The sequence below is a fragment of the Ipomoea nil genome, unplaced genomic scaffold (assembly GCF_001879475.1).
Source record: "Ipomoea nil cultivar Tokyo-kokei standard unplaced genomic scaffold, Asagao_1.1 scaffold2805, whole genome shotgun sequence".
Taxonomy (NCBI): Eukaryota; Viridiplantae; Streptophyta; class Magnoliopsida; order Solanales; family Convolvulaceae; genus Ipomoea; species Ipomoea nil.
The window spans coordinates 1,567,357-1,591,395 of record NW_017619233.1 but is presented as its reverse complement, the minus strand read 5'-3'; the positions used below and the strand labels follow the sequence as shown (position 1 = coordinate 1,591,395).

General features: G+C 33.7%; 1 protein-coding gene and 1 non-coding gene across 7 annotated transcripts; both read right to left on the bottom strand.

The window, feature by feature from the left end:
• Positions 1-729: 729 nt before the first annotated feature.
• Positions 730-6,375, bottom strand: LOC109158330. Of its 6 annotated transcripts, none has more exons than XM_019306266.1 (6): positions 6,098-6,375; positions 5,844-5,919; positions 4,747-4,835; positions 2,649-4,628; positions 1,779-1,956; positions 730-1,571 (listed from the first exon to the last, which is right to left on the bottom strand). In XM_019306266.1, the coding sequence occupies exons 2-6, from the start codon at positions 5,896-5,898 to the stop codon at positions 973-975; spliced, it is 2,901 nt and encodes a 966-aa protein (XP_019161811.1). In that variant the 5' UTR covers positions 5,899-5,919; positions 6,098-6,375; the 3' UTR covers positions 730-972. The 6 variants fall into 6 exon arrangements, with proteins under 6 accessions (XP_019161811.1, XP_019161813.1, XP_019161812.1 ...); XM_019306268.1 differs by having other exon boundaries at positions 2,649-4,625; XM_019306267.1 differs by having other exon boundaries at positions 6,117-6,375.
• Positions 6,376-13,931: 7,556 nt separating this feature from the next.
• On the bottom strand, positions 13,932-14,003 carry TRNAM-CAU. The gene has a single exon. It is a non-coding gene; the product is annotated as a tRNA-Met (tRNA).
• Positions 14,004-24,039: the final 10,036 nt, after the last annotated feature.

Below are 24,039 nucleotides of genomic sequence, written 5' to 3'. Positions count from 1 at the left end.
GAAATATCTTTAAAACATAATTGTCATCATTACAGGTATATATATTCAATTATAATCAAATTAAACACCAAAAAACCTACTTTCAAAAAAAAAACACCAAAAAACCTTATTTGACCATACCAACTTCTTTATAGGCAGAGTCAAAATTGCACCACAAAATACTTTATATATATTAAAAAAAAAAATCTTACGTATTGAATAGTCTTGAGTAATTTCTTATAAATAGAGGTCACCTTTTGAGGTTTTTTTTTTTTTTTTTTTTTTTTTTTTTTTTTTTGCAATGACTCATTCATGCTACAAGTATCCAATTACTTTAAAAGTGTGTTTATCTGGGGAGTTGAAGTTATTGTTGAGTCTTGAACATTTTTCTTCTGGTAATTCCGTTGCTCATTTCAAATATATATATATATATATATATATATATTTTGTGAGGAGAGAGTTGAGTAATTAGTCTTGTATACAGTATAATTACTGTACACGTTTTATGCTCAATGAGTTATTTGTGTTGTAATAAACTAGTGTGTTAGGCAACAAAGTATTGAAAAATAAGGTTATTTCTTCAATGGTACTACCATGCTTGTACGCACCTTGTGCTCAAGGAGTTACTTGCATCGTAAAGGGTGTTGTGTATTTGTCAAGAAAATTTTATTAAAAAGAATTATTATTTTTTATGTTATTCAAAAAAATCTTATACAGAAACCCCATAAAAACTTGACAATTTAAACACCATTTCATGCCCAATAACAGGAATAAGATATCAAACTTTAATATGCTTGCTTTGTAATATACTAATATGGCAACATTCTAAAATAGTTAGTACCGACTGAAACACTTCATCCACTTGATGAAGTCGTTCAGTACGTCGTAAATTTTTTGGAACTATGTTGTATTTATTCATTCCTGTCTAGTTTTCCACCATAACATCTATGCAACTGAGGTTACACCTACTACGCACCTGTTCTGCTTCAAGATCTACATTAAAATTTCTGTGATCAGGTCATCCACCAATAACTTCTCAATACCCTTACCGATTACGTTGATATCATCACTAACATCCAGCCAACGCATTTCCCGCTCCAAAATCCTCCAAGATGTGTCCCTGTTTGCGACACTATCATGGTCTGCCAGCAACCGATGCAAAGCGCCAGCAACTTCTTGTTTCTGGCAAACCAAATTAGCGACCCTTTTTTGCTTCAACCAAGGGTAGGGGTCTACATAATGCCTGAGAATCTCCAACAGAGCCAAATTTACACGGTCAAATAACAGTCTCCTCGCATACCTTGGTACACCAATCACTTCATCACTATACTTCTTCTCCAGATTCTCAAAAATTGATGGACTAAGAGGGCAGTATGGAGAATGACAGGTTGCAGTGAAGGCATCAAGGTCGGACTCCTTGAAACCAGAATCAGTAAGAACGTCATCTATATAGGAAGATTCCCAGCTTGGTGACGTCAACATGCATTTCTCTTCAATCACTGTTGAAGGATGCCAAACATCTTGATTATCCTCAGTGTGATCAGCAAAAGATTCTGGCTTCATTTTGAGTTGCTCAATTTTCTTGCGTAGATCTAGCAAGAACCAAAAAGGAAGGAATTAAAACAATAGGAAACAATAAAAGCATATGTATAAACAATAAAACTTGTTGAATAGTAGAAACCCTAACCCTATTCCTACAATTCAACAGAACTCAAAGATGTATTTAAGCATGTAACACAACATAAATTCCAAGGAGCTTCAATGCCTTGCAATTTACTAATAGTATTTAAGTCCCTTACCACTGATTTTAGCACTGACAAACTCCAAGCACTCTGAACCAGAAAGGGAATCCTCCGTAAAAGTCACCTCCTCGAGAACTGAAACTGGACTAGGATGACCACCCTCCCTGGAGCTTTCAGATGATTCCGATTCAGGAAGAGGACACTGCGAAGGGACTGCAAGTTGGACTGAAGTTTCCTGGAAAATCAGAAAATATTCAGTTTACATCAGATGTGAACAGATTAGTAACAGACTAACAGGTGCAATGAGGTTGTAGTCTAAACTCTGAGAAGTGAATCAAGTGAGCATGCAAATTGGATGTCCTTAATCCTTATCAAGGTCATTGAGGCTCAATTCATGGTATACCAGTGTGTTTTTGGCACACTTGTCATTTGGTTTTATATCTTACAACATACATGAGCATATTTCAAGGGATCACCTTGTGTAAATCACATAGCTCAAAGTTATTCCCATCAACAACTCTCAGTTAATAATGGAAGGCAAACTTGAACAAGACAACCCATGCTAGATTCTCCACCACATAGAAAACCTTAAAACCAAAAACACCTTCAAGGAAGCTACTTTGTTAAAACTTAACTCTATAGTAATTCTAAATACAGCTCTCTACAAATGTTTCTTGCTTCTGCAAGATTGACCCCATATTTGAACTACCAACACTTAAGTCCTAGTCCAACATTTGAAATTTGATCAGAATTTTAGGAAACACCCTCACTCAGGGCTCTGTGTATCACTTTAAGTAGTTAACTTTCCAAGTATATCTTGAGGCAGTGTAAGTCATATACATAATTGGAGCATAAACTAAATGTAAAAAGAGCAGCAATGAGTACAATATAAATTTTGAAGTTTATTCAAATAGTGAATAATCAAACCTGAAGATCAGAAGCATCTTGGTCCGGAAACAATGTTTCATTACTTTCTGTAAAAGTCTGGGGAATTAGGTCAATAGAAGACTCTGAAATTACGCTCTCATTTGCAGTATGTTTTGCTGAATCAATAACAGAAATTGCATTCTTGCTGACTGGCATGTCAGAAGCCAAAAGCAGCTGCTCTGACATATTGCACTCAACACTGGTACTCATCATTTTGCAGAATATTGCTTCCTGCAAAGTATCATTAACACCAGTTGTTTTCCGGCGACTAGAGCGAAGTTTCTTCCTGCCAGATCTAATCTCATTGAACAAAATTTCCTCAGTTTGACTTTGGCTTCCATCCCATGACTTAATTCTACTACGATCCACAGGCCGTATACCATTAACAAGCTGTCTAGGCCTCAGATTTCGGCTATTTGCAACTACTTCATGTCGCGTACTCAATCCTTGAATTTGGCTACCAAGAGGAGAAAGTGATCTGGACCTGGAAGAAACATATACATCCTTCCAACCATCCCTACTGCTAATGCCTAAAGGATTTTCCGCCCCATCAGTCCTTCCACCAAATTTATCAGAGGCTCCATCAAGGGTCACCATGGTATCTAAATGTACTACCTCAGTTTCTCTATCTGTCAAGGAAAGCATTTCACCTAGTGTGTTTCCCTTGTTAACAATTTCCATGTCCTGACACCTTTGAGTCAATTTCCACCTCTCAGATAACCTTTTCTTAGCCTCCCTGCTCACAGATGACTCAAATGTGGCAGAAGATGAAGACTTACATCGGTTATTCCGAGAGTACAAATTCCCCGAAGACAGTTTCAACATCTCTAGCTCACTGGCAGAATCATTGTCATACACGTCAAATGAACTCTCATCTGTGGCATAACCTACAATGTCAGAATATATCAAACTCACATCTTTTCGCACATTTAAAGGTCCATGAGAATTTCTCATTCGTGTTGTGATTTCCTTGGCAATCTCTCTAGCTTCGTTTGAGTGGGAGCTTAAATGCCCTGCATATTTAGATGAATTCTTCATTTCCTCAAACCCAGTTTTCCCAGTCCCAAAATTTAGGCGTCTTGCAAGCTTCTTTTCCTCAGAGGGATATTGAACAGAAGTAACATCACAGTGACTCTTCCCACAGTTTGGCTTCAGAACAACAATTCTAGTCGGAAAAATGTTTTCGTTTTTCCCTTTTACATGAATCTTAGGTGACTTGAAAGAACTATGAGCCCCATGAGGATTCGGCAAATGAAATAGGTGGCCATCCTCTCTTTTCCTTTGCAAATTGATATCATGATTCCATGAACCACCTCTCTCTGGTTTCCTTAGTATGGCAGTGACTTCGCTATTTGCAGAAGTTGCTGGTTTCAGAACAGCTATGTGACTACACATAGAACTAGAAGTGTCAACTTGAAGATCAAACAAATGCTTTGGAAACAAGGAATCACGTTGTGGAAGACACTTTAGTAATAATTCATCATTTGATTCTTGTTCCTCAAGTGTGTGATCAAATCCTTTAGAGCTCTGAAGCTTCTCATCAGTGGAGAGATGTGTTGATTCTAAATATTCATGCTGAAGGACTGCCATCTCAGGCATGTCCATGTTAGGTCCTGACTTTGTACTCCATCTTGATGAAAAACGTCGGTTAGCAATATGAGAAGCTTCCAAATCCTCATTCATGTCATTGAATTCATGGTACTCCATAGAGTTCCTCCTTCCTTGGTCCACAAAAAGATGCACAGTCCTGTGGCTGTCAATTTTTTCCTTTCTCTGCCGGGAACTCTCTGACAGCCTCCTTTGCTGTCTAGAAAGTTGTTGTGGAGATGGCATACCATCAAGACCCATCAATCTGGCAATGATACTGGGTGACTTTCTTTTTGATTCAACTTCATTTAACATCTCTTCTGCAATTAACTTCTTCATTGGTTTACCTATAACTCGTTTAGAAGCACTCTCCCCCAACTCAATCATGAACTGCAGATTACATAGGAAAAATTAAAGGTACTTAGAATAAATGTTGGCAGATATTTATTTTTAGCTACTAAATGAGCTTTGAGGAAGTTAAGGAAAACACTAGCCAAAATGTTTTGCAGACCATATCTTCATTAGCAGAGGAATCATATCGACAGTGAGAATTGTATGTGATTCTTGGGGCTGCAATCTTTTTCTGGATCTGTTTGCTTCCTGGTGCAAATTAAAGTACATTAAGATTGACACTGCAACAAGATTTTAATATACTACAAAAAGGATGGAGCTGTTAACTTGCCACAAAAAAGTACTAAGATGGTGTCAAATACACCAAAGGAAGTATACACTAAAACATGCAGTTCCAGACCATAACTCTCCCTTAAAAGTGTACAAAAACATTAGACACAGGAATTTTATACATCTCTTAATTTGAAATGGTGAAAGAGTGAAGATCTAATCTACATCTACATAGACAAAATGAAAGTTGAAAGTACCATTCAAAAACTGTTATTCACAAACTGTTGGGAAGAGGATTTACTAAGACCAAGGGAACCAGAAAGATCATGTAAGAGGACCAGAGTCAAAATTTGTCATAATGACAAAATGTAGTGAAATCATTGTTGTTTCCCCCCAGCAGATTCGAGCTCACTCACAAATCATCATAACAAACTATACTGTAACTAAAGCACTCTCCCTTTGGAAATTTACAGCTATACAGAAACCATCAAGAAAACCTAAGTCGTAAATAAAAATAAAAAATTACATAGCAATAAGAACCACTTTCGCAGAAATATTAGAGCAAACTTTTTCACAGACAAATAAAACAGACGCATGAGGATGCAGATGTTTGGAAATTAAGACTGGAAAACTGAATTTAAAACTAAAACAAAAATACTGGAAGAGGTATTTAATTTATATCCCAAAGTCTTTTAGCTTGGTAGAATAAATCCAATTCCAGAAATTATACGGCATTACTAATTCCAGTAGTCACGACGACTGATTTTCAGCAGAAACATCGAATTTCCGCCGCTTGCTTCACTTCTCTTCTCAATTTCCTCTTTAACCAAACACGCACAGCACACGCGCACGCACACCACTGGCAAATGCATATACAAATACAGTTGCAACCTCCTCATATATGTATACAGAGAGAGAGAGAGAGAGAGAGAGAGAGAGAGAGAGAGAGAGAGAGAGAGAGAGAGAATGCATGTTGTGCTGTTTTACCTTGAAAGGCACCTGAAGCTCGTTTTGACTTCCTGGGACGATGAGTGTTCTCCATTCCTTAAAATTCGCTCGCGAACTGCCGAGAGAAAACCAAAACCAAATTCAAAACAATATTTGAAATGCAACACTGAATGTAAAAGGGAAAAAGATTAAAATTCGCAATGAGATTTCCGAGAAAACGCAAAAAAGTAAAATCAAAAAAATAAAAAATAAAAAACATAGATCGGAAATCTCGAAATAAAGCAAGGCTCCACCTCGAAAAGCAAAACCTACATTCACTCCATAGCTCATTCACTGATCAATGAACAGCATAGAGAGAGAGGGGGGGATAGGGGAGAGAGTTTCTAGAATTGTAGGGAGAGAAAAGGAAGAGAGAGTTGGTTAGAGAGAGAAAGTAGAGAGAGGAGGGGTTTGAAAACACTTTACAGTGGGAGGCGGGCATTAATGACGGAGAGTGTATGAGTTTTCGGTTCAGGGAGTACACACAGTGAGGGTGTGGTTATGTGTATTTTTGAATTGGAGTTTGAAATATAAAGAATACGGCTGAGAGGAGAATGGGGATAGAGAAGGAGACAGAGTGTGCCTATTTTAGCGGGCAAGTAGTGGAGGAGTGGGGACCTACCTGCTTAGGTGGAACGTTAATCATTTGCCATGTCATGGAGGCATCTTCTTATCGAGTTTTATTACATGTGCTCTCAAATTTTACTTCCTGATGTAACGGGATGCTATTTTTTTAATGTGGATCTTAATACAAGTGTCTACATCAAGATTTTGTGTGTGAAAATAAAAATTCAAAATAAAAAATAAAAATACACATAACATTTTCCCTTGGTATGTACTATGTACCCGAATGTTGTTACTTAGATAACGAGATATCTTGAATAGCGACTAACTATAGAAAACACATTTAAATTCGTATCATATTCAAACTCATTTCATTATTGGAATCAATGAAATGGCTATTCTCTTATTAGTCAAATCCCGCGTATAAAATGAGATGATATAAATATTATTCTATGTCTCATTTTTATCTATAATGTTTGTTATTTATTGATCAAATCAACTTTTTCTTTTTTTGTTATTTTTTTTAGTAATTTTTAGTTATTTTTAGATTTGATTTATTGTGTTTATTAATACTTTTAATGTAGTTTATAAATATATAAATTATATATACTACTACTATATTTAATATTATTAAAAGTTGATCTGCATGGGCAGCTCAACTGGTCGCAGAGGTGAAATTTTGGAAGAATGACCAGGGATCGAGTCCCACCGTGGGAACAACCTTTCAAAGTGAGGGGCGTTCCTTGTGCGCAGTGAGCACCGGTCTAAAATTTGTTACATATACTGATTTTATTAGAGGAAAAAGAAGAATTAATAATATAATTTGAGAGAAGGTATACATAGATGAGAAATGCAAACCAACTTTTGAAAAAAAAGTGAAAGAGTTAGTAACTTAGAAGTTAGAAATTAAGTGCTTAACCACCGTTAGCAACTAAATGAATGAAGACAGAAAGGAAAATGTTTTCTTCCTCTCATAAAGTTTATTTCTAATATTTTCTCTTTTGATGTGGCATTTATTTATTGGGTGTTATAAATTTATTAACTTCACTAATTCAAAGTAAAATTTAGGTACATATGAGATGTTAGTATTGTTACCACATCATGAAGAATTGGTTGGAGAAGAAAAATATTAAGGATCTCAAGCATTACACAGAGAGGCATTGAGTGCTTAACCACAATTAGCAACTTAGTAACCCCATTAGCAACATTTTGGAAAAAATAATAAAGACCAAGGATAAATGTAAAAAGAAAAAAAAAATTATAATTGTACCCAAAAAAAAAAAAAAAAAAAAAAAAAAAAAAAAAAAAAAAAGAGAGAGAAAGGGAGAGAAGCCAGGAAGGTACACAATATATAGCGATAAATAATTACACCAAACACATTTTGTAATCCTATTATCACTCTACTCTTATTGGTTTTTTATATATTCTTTTAGTTGATAACAAAAATTAAATAGTGTTTAGTTATCGAATGCAAAATAATTTAACCTATATATAAAGGTGTAACAATTTTAAAATGTTTACATATATTCTTTTGTTATTAGATATTTTGGGTTATTTGACAATAAACATAATTTTATTATTAGATTTTTTTTTTTGGTTACAAGAGAAACTTGTACTTATCATCCGATATATGCATTCTGTTAAATATTTGGGTTATGTGACAGGTGATATGAATGGTAACATGTATTTAAAAAAAAAATTGTATGTCAACTTAATATATATATCATTGAGTCAAGCTGAATTTTCTTAAATTAATTGAATAGTCAAAACACCATTTATGGCATAATTGAAATTCGAGAATAAAAATTGGTAAATGTCAATAGTCAATGGATCATTCATGAAATTAACTTAATAGTATAATTAGATAAAATTATTGTAGGGTACAAAGACTTATACGGAGTATTAATTAAATTGTTACTTTTCAAAATTTTGAATATAGTTATCACAAATATAAACACTTAAAAAAAACAAACAAACAAACAAAACAAAAAAAAAAACAAAAAAAAAAACAAAAAAAAAAAAAGTAAAAGACATTTTTAGTTCTAGACTTATAGTGGCACGGACAATTTTAGTCCTCCTTAAAAAAATCAGACAATTTGTGGACAGTCTTATTGTGACGACTACAATTTTGGTCCTCCATCAATATTCCCGTTAGATGGATTGTTAGATAGGGGGTAATTTCGTCTTTTCAGAGCTCTTTCCTTCTTCCCCTTTTCATTCCCGTTCTCAGCCAGACCTAACATTGGAAGACCTAATTTTGACTCTAATCTTACCAATCGAAGACCATGGTGAAGACGTAATTCGCATATTGAAGATCAAATTCGCAGTGAAGAAAGGCCACATTCGCAGCTCTACGCAACAATTAGACGAAATACAGGACAAAGGGAGACAAATAGAGACGAATAAATCAGGTACGAAAGCAGTTCGTTTATCTTTGTGTGCTATGTATGAGTTCTCTGTGTAGAGGGATAACTTAATGATTAAAATTGTATGCTATGTATGAGTTCTCTGAGTATTGAAAGTAGTTCCTTTATATATGTATGCTATCTTGGTGTATATATCCATTCACCATATACCTTTCGCTTTGTAGTTGACGAACTAGAAGAGTTACAACTTCCTCCTTGCATTTTCCTTCGACCAGATTTGATTCTGCAGAGAGGGTGTTACTTCTCTTCAATCTGCCTCTTCAAAAAGCCTCGTCACTCTGGAATGAAGAACAGAAGCACATTGAGGTATTAAACAGAGGAGGTATGCAGAAAAAACGAAATTACCCCCTCTCTAATGGTCCATCTAACGGGAATATTGACTGAGGACCAAAATTGCCCTCGTCACAATAAGAGTGTCCACAAATTGTCTGATTTTTTTTAAGGAGGACTAAAATTGTCGGTGCCCAGTCTAGGACCAAAAATGTCTTTTAACAACTTACGGATAAGCTATTTCTACTATAAAGATTTTATGTTTTTCCATTTAAGTTTTCCTACATTTTGATTTGGGAAAATGATACTTTTCCCCCCTGAGTTATATACTTATAGCACTTTCCTCCCTGAACAATTCAAGTGGTTGTTTTTCCCCCTGAAATGTTAAATAGACATATTTACCCTTAAAATAAATATTTCATTTATTTTTCTTCTCCAACAAATTATGACCATAATTTGGTTCAAACCAAACAAACACTATAGCAACCAAACCGAAATATTCCAATTACAATTTAGAATCGAAACTCGATATTTAGAGTTTATTAAAATCGCGAACCGGGACAGACGGTTCATGTTCCGAAATGAAAAAAATAAAATACATTTATTGTTGAATTTAGACTATTTTAAAATAAAAATAAAATTTTTTAAAATAAAAACGGTTCAAAATCGCGAACCGGATCCGTAGCTGCCGGTTCACGGTTTAGGATTCAATTTTTTTGATTCATAATTTTATTAAATTGAAATCCAAATATTGGGTTCTAGATCTGAATCATAACTGGAAACTTTTAATTCGATTGCTATAGTGTCCGGTTCAGTTCGAACCGAACCGTGGTCATCCCTACATACACACAATAATTTATTGGAGAAGTAAAATAAATAAAATGTTTATTTTAAGGACAATTTAATATATCAGAGGGAAAAACTACCATTTTTAAAATAATTAAGAGGCTAATATGCTTACTTAAATAATTGAGGGGGGAAAAGTGTCATTTTCCCTTTTAATTTTATTTGAACATTTCAATGTATATGTTTTCTGTTTCAAATGAAAAAGCAAAAAGCTAAGAAAGAAAAAGTTCTTTAAAGGTTATTAAATGGGCATGAAAATATATATGGGATTGACTTAGCTAGGGTGTTTTTGGTTCATGGATTTAGCTATCAGAAATGGAAATCAAAGTCATTGTTATTGTTTGGTTGACAGGTTTCTAGAACACTATTATGGAATTTGATTACTCCGTTAATTAGAAAATTCATTCACTAGTAAAATAAGGGTTTCATTCCATTATTCACCCTCCTACTTGGTAATTTGATTTTTAAGTTTGCATTAGTGCTTTTAGATTTTTGTTTTGTTTTGTTTTTTGTTTTTTGTTTTTTTTTTTTTTGTTCATATTTGTCTTAATAGTGTTCAAGGGCTGGGAAAGAGGTGCTTCTTAAGAGTGTTGCCCAAGCGCTACCAATGTATACGATGAGCATCTACTTCTTGCCGGTTACGTTCTGTGATCGTCTTGAGAAGATAATGAACAAGTATTGGTGGGAATCAGGCAACAACCGTGGAGGGGGTATTAGGTGGATGTCCTGGAGTCGTTTGTGTGAGCGGAAGGTGGATGGCGGGCTGGGATTTAAGAAGCTAAGCAGATTCAATATTGCACTACTAGCCAAACAGGGATGGCGGCTTTTGACGAACCCGAACTCCTTGGTGGCTCAATTGTATAAGGCTCGCTACTATCCGAATTCTGATTTCATGAACGCTAAATTGGGAGTGAATCCCAGTTACTGTTGGCGCTCCATTCTTGCTGGACAAGATACTCTACGGCGTGGTTGTTTTCATAGGATTGGTAACGGAGCTACTACGAAGGTGTGGACGCAGCCATGGTTACCTAATGATGAAGATCCCTACATTAGCACTGCCCTTCACACTCAGAATTCTGAAATGCTGGTTAGTGATTTAATCATCAGTGATACTCACGAATGGAATATTGATTTGTTATCCATTCTTTTTGAAAGCCGGGACGTGGAACTCATAAAGAAAATTCCTATTGCATTTCATTTTGAGGACCAATGGTGTTGGAGGGGAGACTTACGTGGTGTATATTCTGTGAGTCAGGGATATCGTCTTTTAAGTGGTGAGTCGAACGGAGAAAGTCAATCTCGGGCTTGGCATGCAATATGGAAGTTGAAAATCCCTCCAAGTATACAAAACTTCATCTGGCGATGTCTGCATGGTACGCTGCCTACGTTATTTGCGTTGGCTGAAAGAAGAGTTGAGGTTGATACATCTTGTCCACTTTGTCAGCAACACCCTGAGTCCAGTAAGCATTTATTCTGTGATTGTGTACATGTATCCCATCTCTGGCAAAACCTCCCAAATTGTATACCACCTTGTGCGAATGAAGAGTTTGGCAGTTGGTTGGTAGATCGCTTGTTGGCGGCAGATGGATCGGCTATGGTTGCATGTGCTGCTAGGCTATGGTGTATATAGCGTGCACGCAATGCCTTGGTATGGAATCAAAAAACGTGGCAGCCCCAGGCGGTATATTTGGAGGTGGAGAAGACAGTGCATGAATGGCAGCAATATGGAATGGCTAGAATTAATGAAATTGTTTCGTATCCCAGTAACGGCGAGAACTCCATTGCTATTCCTACTGATTGTGTTGCGGTGTTCGTGGATGCCGCTGTCTTTCCCGATACTCAGCAAGCAAGTTTTAGTGTCGTCATTCAAGATAGCACGGGGAGCTACGTGGCAGCAAAAAATGGTCCTCTACGGTGCCTCAATGATGCACACTTAGCAGAGGCCCTTGCTATCAAGGAAGCACTATCGTGGGTTATGGCCTGTGGCTATCATAAAGTGTCCATCAATACAGACTGTCAGGTGGTGTGTAATTTGCTAAACCATTCTTCTACGGATTTTACTTTTGCGGGATGTGTTATTAAGGATTGCTGCAATCTCAAACGACACTTCGATTCAGTGTCTATTCTCTTTGTTCCAAGATCAGTGAACAAGCTTGCTCATGTTCTGGCTAGGGCAGCTCGTTCTAGTACTGGTTCTTCTATTTGGTTGGATAGTGTTCCTTCTTGTATTGCTTCTATGATTTAATAAATTGTTGAATTTTCCTTTCAAAAAAAAAAAAAAAAAAAACTGTCTTAATTTTGTGTTCTTGTATTTTTAAAACCTTTATTCCCATTATTATAGGATCATACATAACCAAAAGCAATATTGATAATCATTCCAATTTCACCCTACTACCAAACATGCAAAATACTTTCACCAAAACCCATTACTATTACCAAGTATTTGATTCACATTCTGATTCCGATTCTCATGTACAAACGAAACACACCCTTAGACTCTTTTAATTTAAAATATTAATGAATTTAATTATTACATTACACTTTTTGGCATGTAGTATTTTTTTTTTTTTTAAAAAACATAATCTAATTTCATTAAATTTAGTATAATTGTAAGAAATAGACAATTCAACTTCCCCAAGCATTTGAGGAGCTAAAACTTGCTTACTTGCCCACAAAATGTAAAATTTCTTACTTTGGAACCCCACACTTCAGTTCGACAAGATTTGTAGAGATGATAAATCACGATGAAAAATAAAAAAATAAAAAATAAAAAATAAAACTTGTTTACTTGTATAAGAGAGTAAAGGAAATAAATATTAATGACTTTTAGTTCAAATCAAACTAATGTGATTTGTCATTAATAAAGTTTCAATTTTCAAATTTTATATGCAATTTATTTTCTTCTCCAAAATGTTGAATCCCTAACTCACGGTGACTCAATGACTCAGCAAACAGAGCTAAGTGTCGATGCGCACAAGGATCCCGCGGGTAAAGTTACAATTTATTGCAAAACATGCAAGGAAAACCTTTTTAAATGGAGTTGATCATACCTTGGATATAACAGATTAATTATAATTAATTAAAATCGTTGTATCCAAAAAGAGAAAAAAAAAAAAAAAGTTAGCATTATCTATACTCATGAATGGATGTTTCTACTTTCTAGAGATTGTGTTGGACCATACCCTATGGTCATTAACATAACAATTTTTATTAAGATCATAGTTTACTTTTACCATTATTATCCAACTACCACTATCACCCTTATTTACATACTTAGTAATTATATTTTTAAATATTTTATTTGAGCAATTCTGTTACTATAAATTTTAATGTTTAATATTGTTATGAATTTCTTATGAAATAGTTTTTTTTTTATGCTTATTAATATATACTATATAAGTAATTAGCATATAAGTCTCACCATACTATGGATAACAATAATAATGTTAAAAATGTTGATGTAGGTGAAGAACTATATAATAAGATGAATTTTATGATATATTACAACATGTTTTGCAAGAAAATTATAAATGATAAGAATCGAAATTATTGAAAGTTTGTAAGGATGTATATATTCAATTTAGAATTTCAATAATTTTATACTTTTTCAAATAAAAAAGTTTATGAATGTTTTTTATATAGACTTTTGTAGACTCTTACAAAGTTTTAAACAACTCTATGAAAGTTAATAAAAGTTTATTAAAATCTATCATTTTAAAAATCTATAATTGAATACACCCCCTAAGATTTAATACTCTTACTCCACTTCAAATAATTAGAACCGTTTAATTTATAGTCTATGATTATTTATGTTACATATCAACAATGTCAATCATAACATAATATATTAAAAACTCAATAGAAAGAACAAAAATAAAATAGATAACATAATATATTAAAAACTCAGAGAGAAAAAATAAAATAGATACCTTAACATGATTTCTTAGATACCTGAGCTAAATAATAATAATCAAAATAGTTATATCAAAGCCAAGTTTCGATCTTGAGACCTGTGGGTTATGGGCCCACCACGCTTCCACTGCGCCACTCTGATTTTGATATTTTTTAAAAAGGTTTGAATATTAACCATTTGCTTTTAGTAAAAGCTCTCCCGCAAATCGAATGCCCTAAGTCTATTGTTATAGTAGACAAAAAAAAAAAAAAAAAAAAAAAAGGAATAAGGGTCAAATTGGCATGAACATAACACGAAAGTGTAATCAGGCCACTGGATTTAAAAAAACATGCAATCACTCCACTCAACACCCCAAATACATTCAATTTCACCTGGGTAGTCGGTTCCCCACACTTCCTTCCGGTTGATTGCTGACCTGGATGATTACATGGCAATATTTATTTTTTTCCTTTAATTTTCTTTGTTTTTGTTGCTTTCAGCGTGTAAAAACAAACCACTCTGACATTTTCTTCTTTGATTTCTATTCTTTCTCTTCAATTTCTCAAGCATCAGCATAACCATGGTGTCCATGACTGTAACATCCAACTTTTCTAAAACCTTATAATCAAATACTTAACTTAAAAAGGATTATTAATAAGCAATATAAAACTACTAAACATCAATAAGAGGTGTCACCGCCACAACCACCATACATAGTGAGTGCACAGGCAAAGGAAAAACATCTAAACAAGTCAAGAATTACTAACATTAAACAAACTAGGGGATAAAATACCGGTGTCTAGCACCATAAAAAACCACTAGATAAGTCTAATACCAAGTCTCAAAACAACGTAACTGATAAGAGTTTAGACTACAACTAGCAAACTAAGCTAATCTAGTCTAACTCAAACGCTCTCAAGAACTGGGCCCACCTGAAAGGGGTTAATAGAAAGCAACCCGTTAGCACGAAGCTAAGTATAACGTCACTCAACCCTGTAAAATACTACAGAATATACTTTTGGAAAACATTTACCAAATACACTTAGATAAAGTAATTTAATCACTTTAACAACACTTTAACTTACTCACAACAAGTTCTAGATGCTTGCAACCTAGTTATAAAAAATAGGCATGCATTCTCTATCATTTATCTCATCAACAAACTCATGTCCACAATATCTCAATGATCAATCTTATGTCATCATATAACTCAATAAGCAATCTCATGCTATCATATAACTCAATAAGCAATCTCATGCTATCACATAACTCAATAAGCAGTCTCATGTTATCATATAACTCAATAAACAATCTCATGCTATCATATAACTCAATAAGCAACCTCATGCTATCATATAACTCAATAAGTAATCTCATGCTATCATATAACTCAATAAGCAATCTGATGCTATCATATAAAATAAATAACAATATAAAGTCATGCTTCATATCTCACTATCATGCAACACGTGCAATTAATTTAATCATGCAATAAAATGAACATGATGCTTTAGGTATAAGTATATAGATAGATATACATATATACTCTCACTTTTGTAAAAAGGAACACTTTTTCTGTGGAGGTTTCTTAGAGTCACAATGACTCGCTTTTATCTTCTTTTTCTAGAGTCTCAATGACTCGCTTTCTTTATACTCGTGGGCGAGGTAAGAACTTCACCAATGTGAACGGACCTATCCGGGCTCGGCATCTAGCCGGCCTAATACTCATCTCGCCCACAGAACCACTCCCTTGGTTCTTTTTCTAAACTCTGTGCAATCAGGTATCGAACTATCAGTGTGCACACCCCCTGACCAGGATCCCAAACCTGACGGGAAGTTTCCAACTTAGTAACTCGGGAATATCGACCTCGTTACTTCATATCAGATCACAATGTCCGTTTCTTTCTTTCTCTTTTCTTTCGAAAGGACATGGTCCTAACGGGTCTCCAAAAACCTCATATTACTCACACTAGATACATATAAATATAACTCATGCATTGCAAACTCATGCAATAACTTTACTTATGCAACTTATGCACATAACTTTTCAACAACTTCTCTTTTCTCACGAATTGGAAATCAAATATCATGCAACTTCTCAATGCAACTAGATAATGATTTTTCCAAAATAGATATAAATTTTTGAAAGATTTTTTAGGCTTACTTAGAGCCACTAATGCACTTGAATCATGATATGCTAAACTAGCTCATGCACTGTAAAGAATGCTTTACTTTATCTTTCACTGTGAAATCTCAAACAAGTGCTAAATCATGCTTAAAACTCATTACATAGCATTTCTTCTTGACAAACACTTAGCAAGTATTAAACATGCTTTTAAACTCAAAATATACTTCATAGGCTCATTTACTGTAAACTGGGAATCAAGAAACATCCCATGTACATATTGTTGGTGATAATGAACCAAAATTAATTTAATATCCCAAAAATAATATTTATATATACACACACAAGTATATAAAATATTATTGGATATTTATCCGAAATATATATATATACACACAAATATATATATAACGGAACCAACGGTTAAATATATACATGTATATCTACGGAAAAGATATACCAATATATATCAACCAAAATTGGAACTAATAATCCTCATATTATAAGTCCAATCGAACGAATATATCAAAAGAGGGAGAACGGATTTTTGCTTAAAAGCATAATCCAACAACAAGAAAAAAAAAAAAAAAAAAAGGAGAAGAAGAAAGAAATGTACGAGTTAGGCAAGATGCCTTTCTTTCCTTAAAACCTTATTTGCCACCTCCCAAAAGTGCTAGGAGCGTTGTGACCTAGGCTTCCCAAGATAAAACGTACAACGGTTCGACGTTTGAGCACCCAAACGAACGAACCCGGCGAACAAGAGCACGGGCAAAACACAACTTCAAGAATGGATCGAGTAGGAGCAGAGTTTTGAGAAGAAAAGAGAATTCCTTTGTGTGTGTTCTTGTGTTGTTTCTCACGAATCTCACTCTCACTCTTTTAAAAGGTTTCTCCCACAACATGTTTATATAAGAGATTAGTACTAAATAACATCATCATGACACATTAAACAACATAAATTCAATTTAAAAATTGAATTATAACGTTTGAAACGGTCGTACTTATTATCGAAATAATATCAACGGTCACGAACTTAATATCCGATTAATTCGTACCGACCATAACGACCCGTTTCAAAAAAAAATATCTGAGTGACCGAGAAGTTTGTACAAACCCAAAAGGTTAACGAATTGGGACCGAAAACCACACTCGAGTGGTCCGCAAGCACCGAAACGGTGCAGCACGAATCAATGCATAAAGCACCAACTCGTGTTGCACGAAAGGAACTCACACGAAAGGAGCTCAAAACTTAATTCACTAATTAAGCTTTCAATGCTTAATTGCATTTAGCAACTTTCGTCCATGCATGAGAGCATAACACGAAAGTAAGATATTAAGCTAAGCCTTCAAGTTTAGCTTAATCATCCTTCAACTTTCGTCCAATTCATTAATTAAACCTTTCAAGCTTAATCACAACATTTAAGCTTAACACAAACTTTCGTGCAATGCAACGAAAGATATTAAAATGTTAATTTTTAATTAGCATCTAAACTTAAGTTTTTGACTTCTCTCAAATAGGTCCACTTTGAGAATCAATTTCTCATTCACCTATTACTCATTTTGAGCGTACATTATATCAAATTCTTCGTCTCACTACGAAGAACCCGAATCTAATTTGACCCGATCCAAATCGAAAGTGGATTCCACATATATTTGTACCACAAAATAATCACTCAAAATGTCATTTTAATGATATTTTTCCAACACATATATTGAATAAATCACTTTCTTGGCAAGAATTCTTAATAAGTCATAATAGACACTTATGCATGCTTTTTCTAGCAAACTTATCAAATAATGATCAAGCTTTTCACTCACAGAACTAGGCTCACACACCTCAAACTTTCATTCACTGGAAACAAAGCACACCACATTTCTATAGCAAAACTCTACATACTTCTACTGTAAAATCCTTATTTCAACTCCAAATTTAACGAAATCAAATTCTACTAGTGTGTCGTGACGATCCCGAGTGTCCGAGCCTCAAGGGCCCACGAGTCCCGATCCGAACGACACGTAGCTGAGCCACAAAGGGCCCGGATACTACACTGTTTTAGCGTGGCGGAGCTTGCGGCGGCGCTTGAGGAGGCCCGCCGCTTGGCTCCGCCAAGCAGCGGCTCAGGGCCACGGCCCTAGCCATGGGCCGTGCCCTAAGGCCGCCTCTCCACGAGCATCGCCAACGGCCCGTGCCTAGGGCCGTTGGCTAGTCCCGTGAGCTTGTCTGGTGCACAGACAATGTGCACCAGATAGCTTCTTCTTCACCTGTAAAGCAAATTCAAGCAATCTAATACTCCCAAATCCTCAATAACACAAAAAAAAAAACAAAAAAAAAAAATTTAAAAGCACTAATCTAAACTTAAAAATCAAATTACCAATTAGGAGGGGAATAATGGAATGAAACCCTTATTTTATTAGGAAATGAGTTTTCTAATTAAGGGGTAATCAAATGTCATAGTAGTGTTCTAGAAACCTATCAATAAATAATAACAATAACTTTGATTGTTATTCCTGATAGTTAAACCCATAAACCAAACACACCCTTAGTAAAAATAAGAACAACATAATAATGCAAGTGCCATATTATATTTCCATACAATTTATTGCATACCATTCATTACTTGATATATCATTATTATATTGAATATATTTTTTAATATTAGATTATTGTTTAAGATCTTTATTTATTTTGGTGACGAGGAGAATCTACAATTACTACTCGAGAATGTTCATTAAATACTAGATAAACTCAATTTATGTGTAAAATCTTTAATTTGTTAACTTGTAATAGAGTTGACCAATTTATAGGTAGTAAATGGAAATAAACAATTTTTTTGTTTAATTAATGTTATATCAAATAGTGAATATTATAAAGCAGTTTTAGTAGAAGAATGTAACGAAGTGAAAAATATTATTAATATTAGACTAGAACTCTATTTATTACAAAGGAAGGGAATACACTGAGGCTCGAAACCTAGACTTACCTCCCACATAGGGGAGCAATCCAATATCAGTGGACCACAAGCCACTTGGTACAATCTATATCTACTATCTACTATCTACTATACTAATAAGAGCCCAAGAGAGTTAGGCCTATAATGGGTAGAAAAAATGGCGGTCACAGATTTTAATCGAATGAATGGCTAAGATTGATAAGATTTAAATTTTACACTAAAATTTCCTAAAATACCCACACACCGTTACTAATTCCGTTAAAATTTTAAGAATTGCCGTTAGTTCACCGTTAACTTACTCATTGATTTCAATAAAAAAAAAAAAAGGTCTTAGGTTCGAACCTCATCCCAATCAAAGTTGGCATAATTAGTACTCTATTTTACTCTTATTAAATTATATAAATAATAATTTAGTAGCTACAACAAAAAATTATAGATATGCATTTCTTTAATTTAGAATTATGTATCCACAATGCATTTATTCAAAAAAAATTATTCATTATCAATAAATTAAATAAGAGAAATAATTGTATTAGTTATATTGTCTTTATTTTTCTACAATATAAAAATTCTTTATATTCAAATTTATTAATTGATTATATTCGCTACATTGTCTTTACAATGTCTTAATTCAGTAAAAAAAAAATTCATTATCAATAAATTAATTAAGAGAAATATTTTCATTAGTTATATTGTCTTTATTTTTCTCAAATGTAAAAATTTTTACATTCAAATTCATCAATTGATTATATTCACTACATTGTCTATTATTATCTTTTTTGTGCACTATTTTTCTAATTAAATATCAAAGTTATAATACAAAATAATGCTATATATTTATTTACCAAGTATTTTATTAATACCATGAAAAAATTAAAAAAAATAATAATTAATTAAGCCAGCCATATTAACTACTTGAGAGATTTTGTGACAAAGAGGGTATCCAAATCACACAACAAATTGAAGTGAGAACTACCTTGCAATGTCCTTGTTTGACAATCAGCAGTTAGCGGATTATATTAGCGGATTTGACCAACGAATTTATTTAATTATTAACATTGGGTAGAAAAAATGACCGCCAAATTATTAAATCAAATGAATGATTCAAATTGTTCAGGTTTTAATTTTTTTTAAAATTTTTCTAATTTATCCTTAATTATATGATTATCCATTTAACTTTTTCGTTAAATACCGTTAATTCACCGTTAGTCTAATTCTAATATTAACGTCTAATATAGAATTATAATTACACCATTAATCTAATTCTAATATTAAAGTCTTAATAGAACTTAACCACAAATCATAATGTCGAAATCTCCTCAAATAATATTAGTATATATTTAATATTTTATGCCCTAATTTTTATTTGTTCTCCCTTATGTCCCGTATTTGGTTTCAACCATACCTATACAATTATTTTATTGACAATTATAATCAATCTTGACTATATTATCTTGCATTTGTAAACTTAGAATTACCTATTTAACTCGCACGGGCTTAGCTTAATGGTTTAGTGGGCAGTATTTGGGAGAAGAGACCAAGGTTTGGACCTCGGCGGCGGCAGTGCGGGAATTATGTCCAAAGTGGGCAGATTCCTTGTTCGCACCGGCATTTGATACTATCTGCTGAACCATTGGGTCACCGTGATTTACAACTTCCCACAATGCTCTGTCGAGTCAGAGTGTGGGGGGCCCTTGGGGTTGGGGACTCAACCTTTGGGAGAAGAATTACCTATTTAAATACGCAAATTCAACCTTCAATTATCTATGCATGAACAATTTCAATATAATCTTGCCTTAATATACTTTAAAGTACTTATTTTTTTTAAAAAAAATATTGGGCATTATCCCAATCGCGCAATGCGCGTAAAAAATTAGTTCTCATTAAGTATGTATGGTATCGTGTTATTATAAGTTATTCACATTTAAATAATTTGTGCATGAATCTTACAAAACTTGTTAAGCATCGAAAAAAAAAAATCTAATAAGATAAAGACATACACAGCATGCATTCATGATATTTACAAGTTGCAATTCTGCGTTATAATTTTTTTTTTTTTTTAAACACTTATGTGCTCACTTAAATTATTGTTAAAAGTTTAAAACCAATGTTGCAGAAGGCGTTAGGCGTTAGGCGTTAGGCGTTAGTCGGGCGCCTAGGCGACTTAGTAATCCAAGTATATTGTTTTTACTTTTCTCACTCAGAGCTAGGAGTTATTAAGATTGTTATAATTCTTAATCTAGTCAACTGCATATGTTAAATGATTAGTTGAGTACATGACTGAAGAAATATAGAAGATGAGTAGTCGAGTAGGCAAAAAACCACTAGGCCGAGTTGAGCGCAAACTTCGTCGAGTTAGGCACTGACTCGTCGAGTTAGGCACCCGACTCGGCTAAGTTAGGCGATCAACTCGGATCGACCGAGTCGACACCTAGGGTGCCTAGTCGATCAGCCGACTAAAAGCCGCTTGGAGCTAAAATCGTCTCGGCCTAAGGGTGCCTAGCGCCAAGTAGTTAAGGATATTTAAAAGTTTTTTTTGTGAACTATCACAATTATCCAAAGTTTATCTATATATACTCTCAAATATTCAAGTAGGAGTCCGAGAAGCGCTTAAATGGTTGAAAAACCTCCAGCATGACAATATTCAAGTTGAAACAGATTGCCTTCAAGTTGCCAAGAATATTCACTCTCAAAGCTTATCCTCATCTTTTGATCTCATTCTACAGGATATTAGGGAAATAGCTACATCTTTTACTAATGTTAGCTTTTTATTTGCAAAACGGTATGAGAACAGGGTTGCCCACTTACTTATTAGGGAAGCCCTGTCCAAGTCTGATTGTATGGACTGTTTTTATGTCCCTTTCCCTTTCATTTCCGATGTACTACTTTCAAATCTTTCTTAATATAATTTTCTCGTTTTTCTTTGAAAAAAAAAATAGTGATCATGATTTTTCTTTATAAAAATAAAAATAAAACTTAATACTCCGTATTACACTTTACACAATTACACAAAGCAATTAAACAACATTAATATAATCATGACAAGTAAGAGTAACTAATACGGATTACGAAGTAATTTTTAATACTCTACACTTTACACGAAGTAAACAACATTTCGGAAAGCGAGATCGAATAGTAATATTCGCTTTTATTATTATTTGGGTCATTTGACTTTTTATACCATAGGGTCCACATGTTAATCTCCATGATTAATGTATATAGCTTGTACGTAATACATAGATAAAATTTGAAAAGACAAATTATTATATAAATGTGCAAATTCTAAAATTTATAATAGTCAATATTTTTTTTTTATCATTGGTACAACTGTACAAGTTCTTGAGGCCTTTTCTTGTATCAATATTTGAATTTATTTGGGTGGTGTTTGGTTGGAGATTTTGTACCCTACAATGAAATTTTATACATATTATTATGTTTGTTTGTTTATTTTTATTATCATACTATTTGATTCAAATCATTTAATAATTATAAAATTCATCTCCTACTTTTTCGGTCAACAATTCTACTTATCTCCTTCATCCGATGCCACTATTATAAGAGTGAAATTGCCCCATTAATGACAGTAGAACCCGGCGCCATCCTATTCTTCCAAACCCTATCGTTTCGAGTATTCCATAGACTCTAGCATGTCATGATCAAACTCCAACACTTCTCTACAAAACACAAATATTTGATATCAAATTACTCTATATCAAATTGTCACAACAAATTACTCCAAATGTTATCGTATCTCGATATCTTTTGGGAGTTTTTTTGCACGGTTAAGGAGAAAAGATGAAAGAAAAAAAATTTACAATAAAACATGTTTTTGTGAGGTCCACACACAGTAAAAGAAATTTAAATCTTGGTGTGTGTTTGGGCGCAAATTATGCCCTGGAAACGTGTTCACCGTGAATGGTGAACACAAGTCCAAACGACGTCGTTTTTACGCAAAAAAAAAAAAAAAAAAAAAAAAAAATCGCGGATGTGGAGTTAACGGCCCGCGTTTGACCAAATTATGAATTTTCTGTTATGAGATTATGAATGTAATGTAAATTCATAATCTCATAATAGAAAATTCATAATCGCATAAAAGTAAAATATTTATTAAATTATGAATTTTCTGTTATGAGATTATGAATGTAATGTAGATTCATAATCTCATAACAGAAAATTCATAATTTCATAACAGAAAATTCATAATCTCATAACAGAAAATTCATAATCTCATAACAGAAAATTCATAATCTCATAACAGAAAATTCATAATCTCATAACATAAAATTCATAATCTTATAACAGAAAATTCATAATCTCATAACAGAAAATTCATAATCTCATAACTGAAAATTCATAATCTTATAACAGAAAATTCATAATCCCATGGTTCCAAAGTGAATGTGTAGGCATGGATTCATAATTTATGAATATCCGAAATCATTGCTCACCTCAAATTAAAGTGAAACCGCGAAATGTGAAAATGAAGAAGAAAAGTCACGCAATTAATTAAGAAAAAAAAAAAAGATAACGGTGTACTAACACCGTTGGAACCGTGTTCACCATGAATGGTGAACACAGTTTCATGGCATAACGATTGGTGTATGGGAGGCGAGAGTTAATAGCCCTTTTTTGTGACAACCCTGACCTGACAGAACATTTGGAGTCCTAATAATGCAGGTGCACACAAAGGATTTACATGCTCATTTTGGACATAATCCATGCTATTATCATCGAGATTCAAACCTTAATCTCTTTTTTCAAATATTATTTATTCAACCATTGCGATCAACAAAAAACTCACTCCTAGAATTTACTCTTTTTAAGTTCTTGTTCCTTTTTTTTTTTTTTAATAAAATAATGAATAAACCTATGAATTTAGGTGCCTGTTGATTTGACATCGTCTCCAAGGCTCCATGTAGGGCGTAAAAAAGTAAAGGTGAAAAGTTAAAAAATGTGTTTTGTGTATTTATCTCATTCAATTCAATTCTTAATAATGTATGCATTATTACTGTCCCTAGTCTCTAGATTCTCTGCATGCTGCCTGTCATCATTATATCCTTTGTTGCTTAATTACTCTACATGTTAATTTTTTGTTTTCTACTGCATGCCGTCCAAGCTGTGC

Coding starts and splice junctions, on each gene's coding strand:
- LOC109158330 (XM_019306266.1), bottom strand. CDS start 5,898: ATGGAGAACACTCATCGTCCCAGGAAGTCAAAACGAGCTTCAGGTGCC. Junction 4,629..4,746: donor CCTCTGCTAATGAAGATATG/GTCTGCAAAACA, acceptor CTATGTAATCTG/CAGTTCATGATTGAGTTGGG. Junction 1,572..1,778: donor TGTCAGTGCTAAAATCAGTG/GTAAGGGACTTA, acceptor GGTTCTTGCTAG/ATCTACGCAAGAAAATTGAG.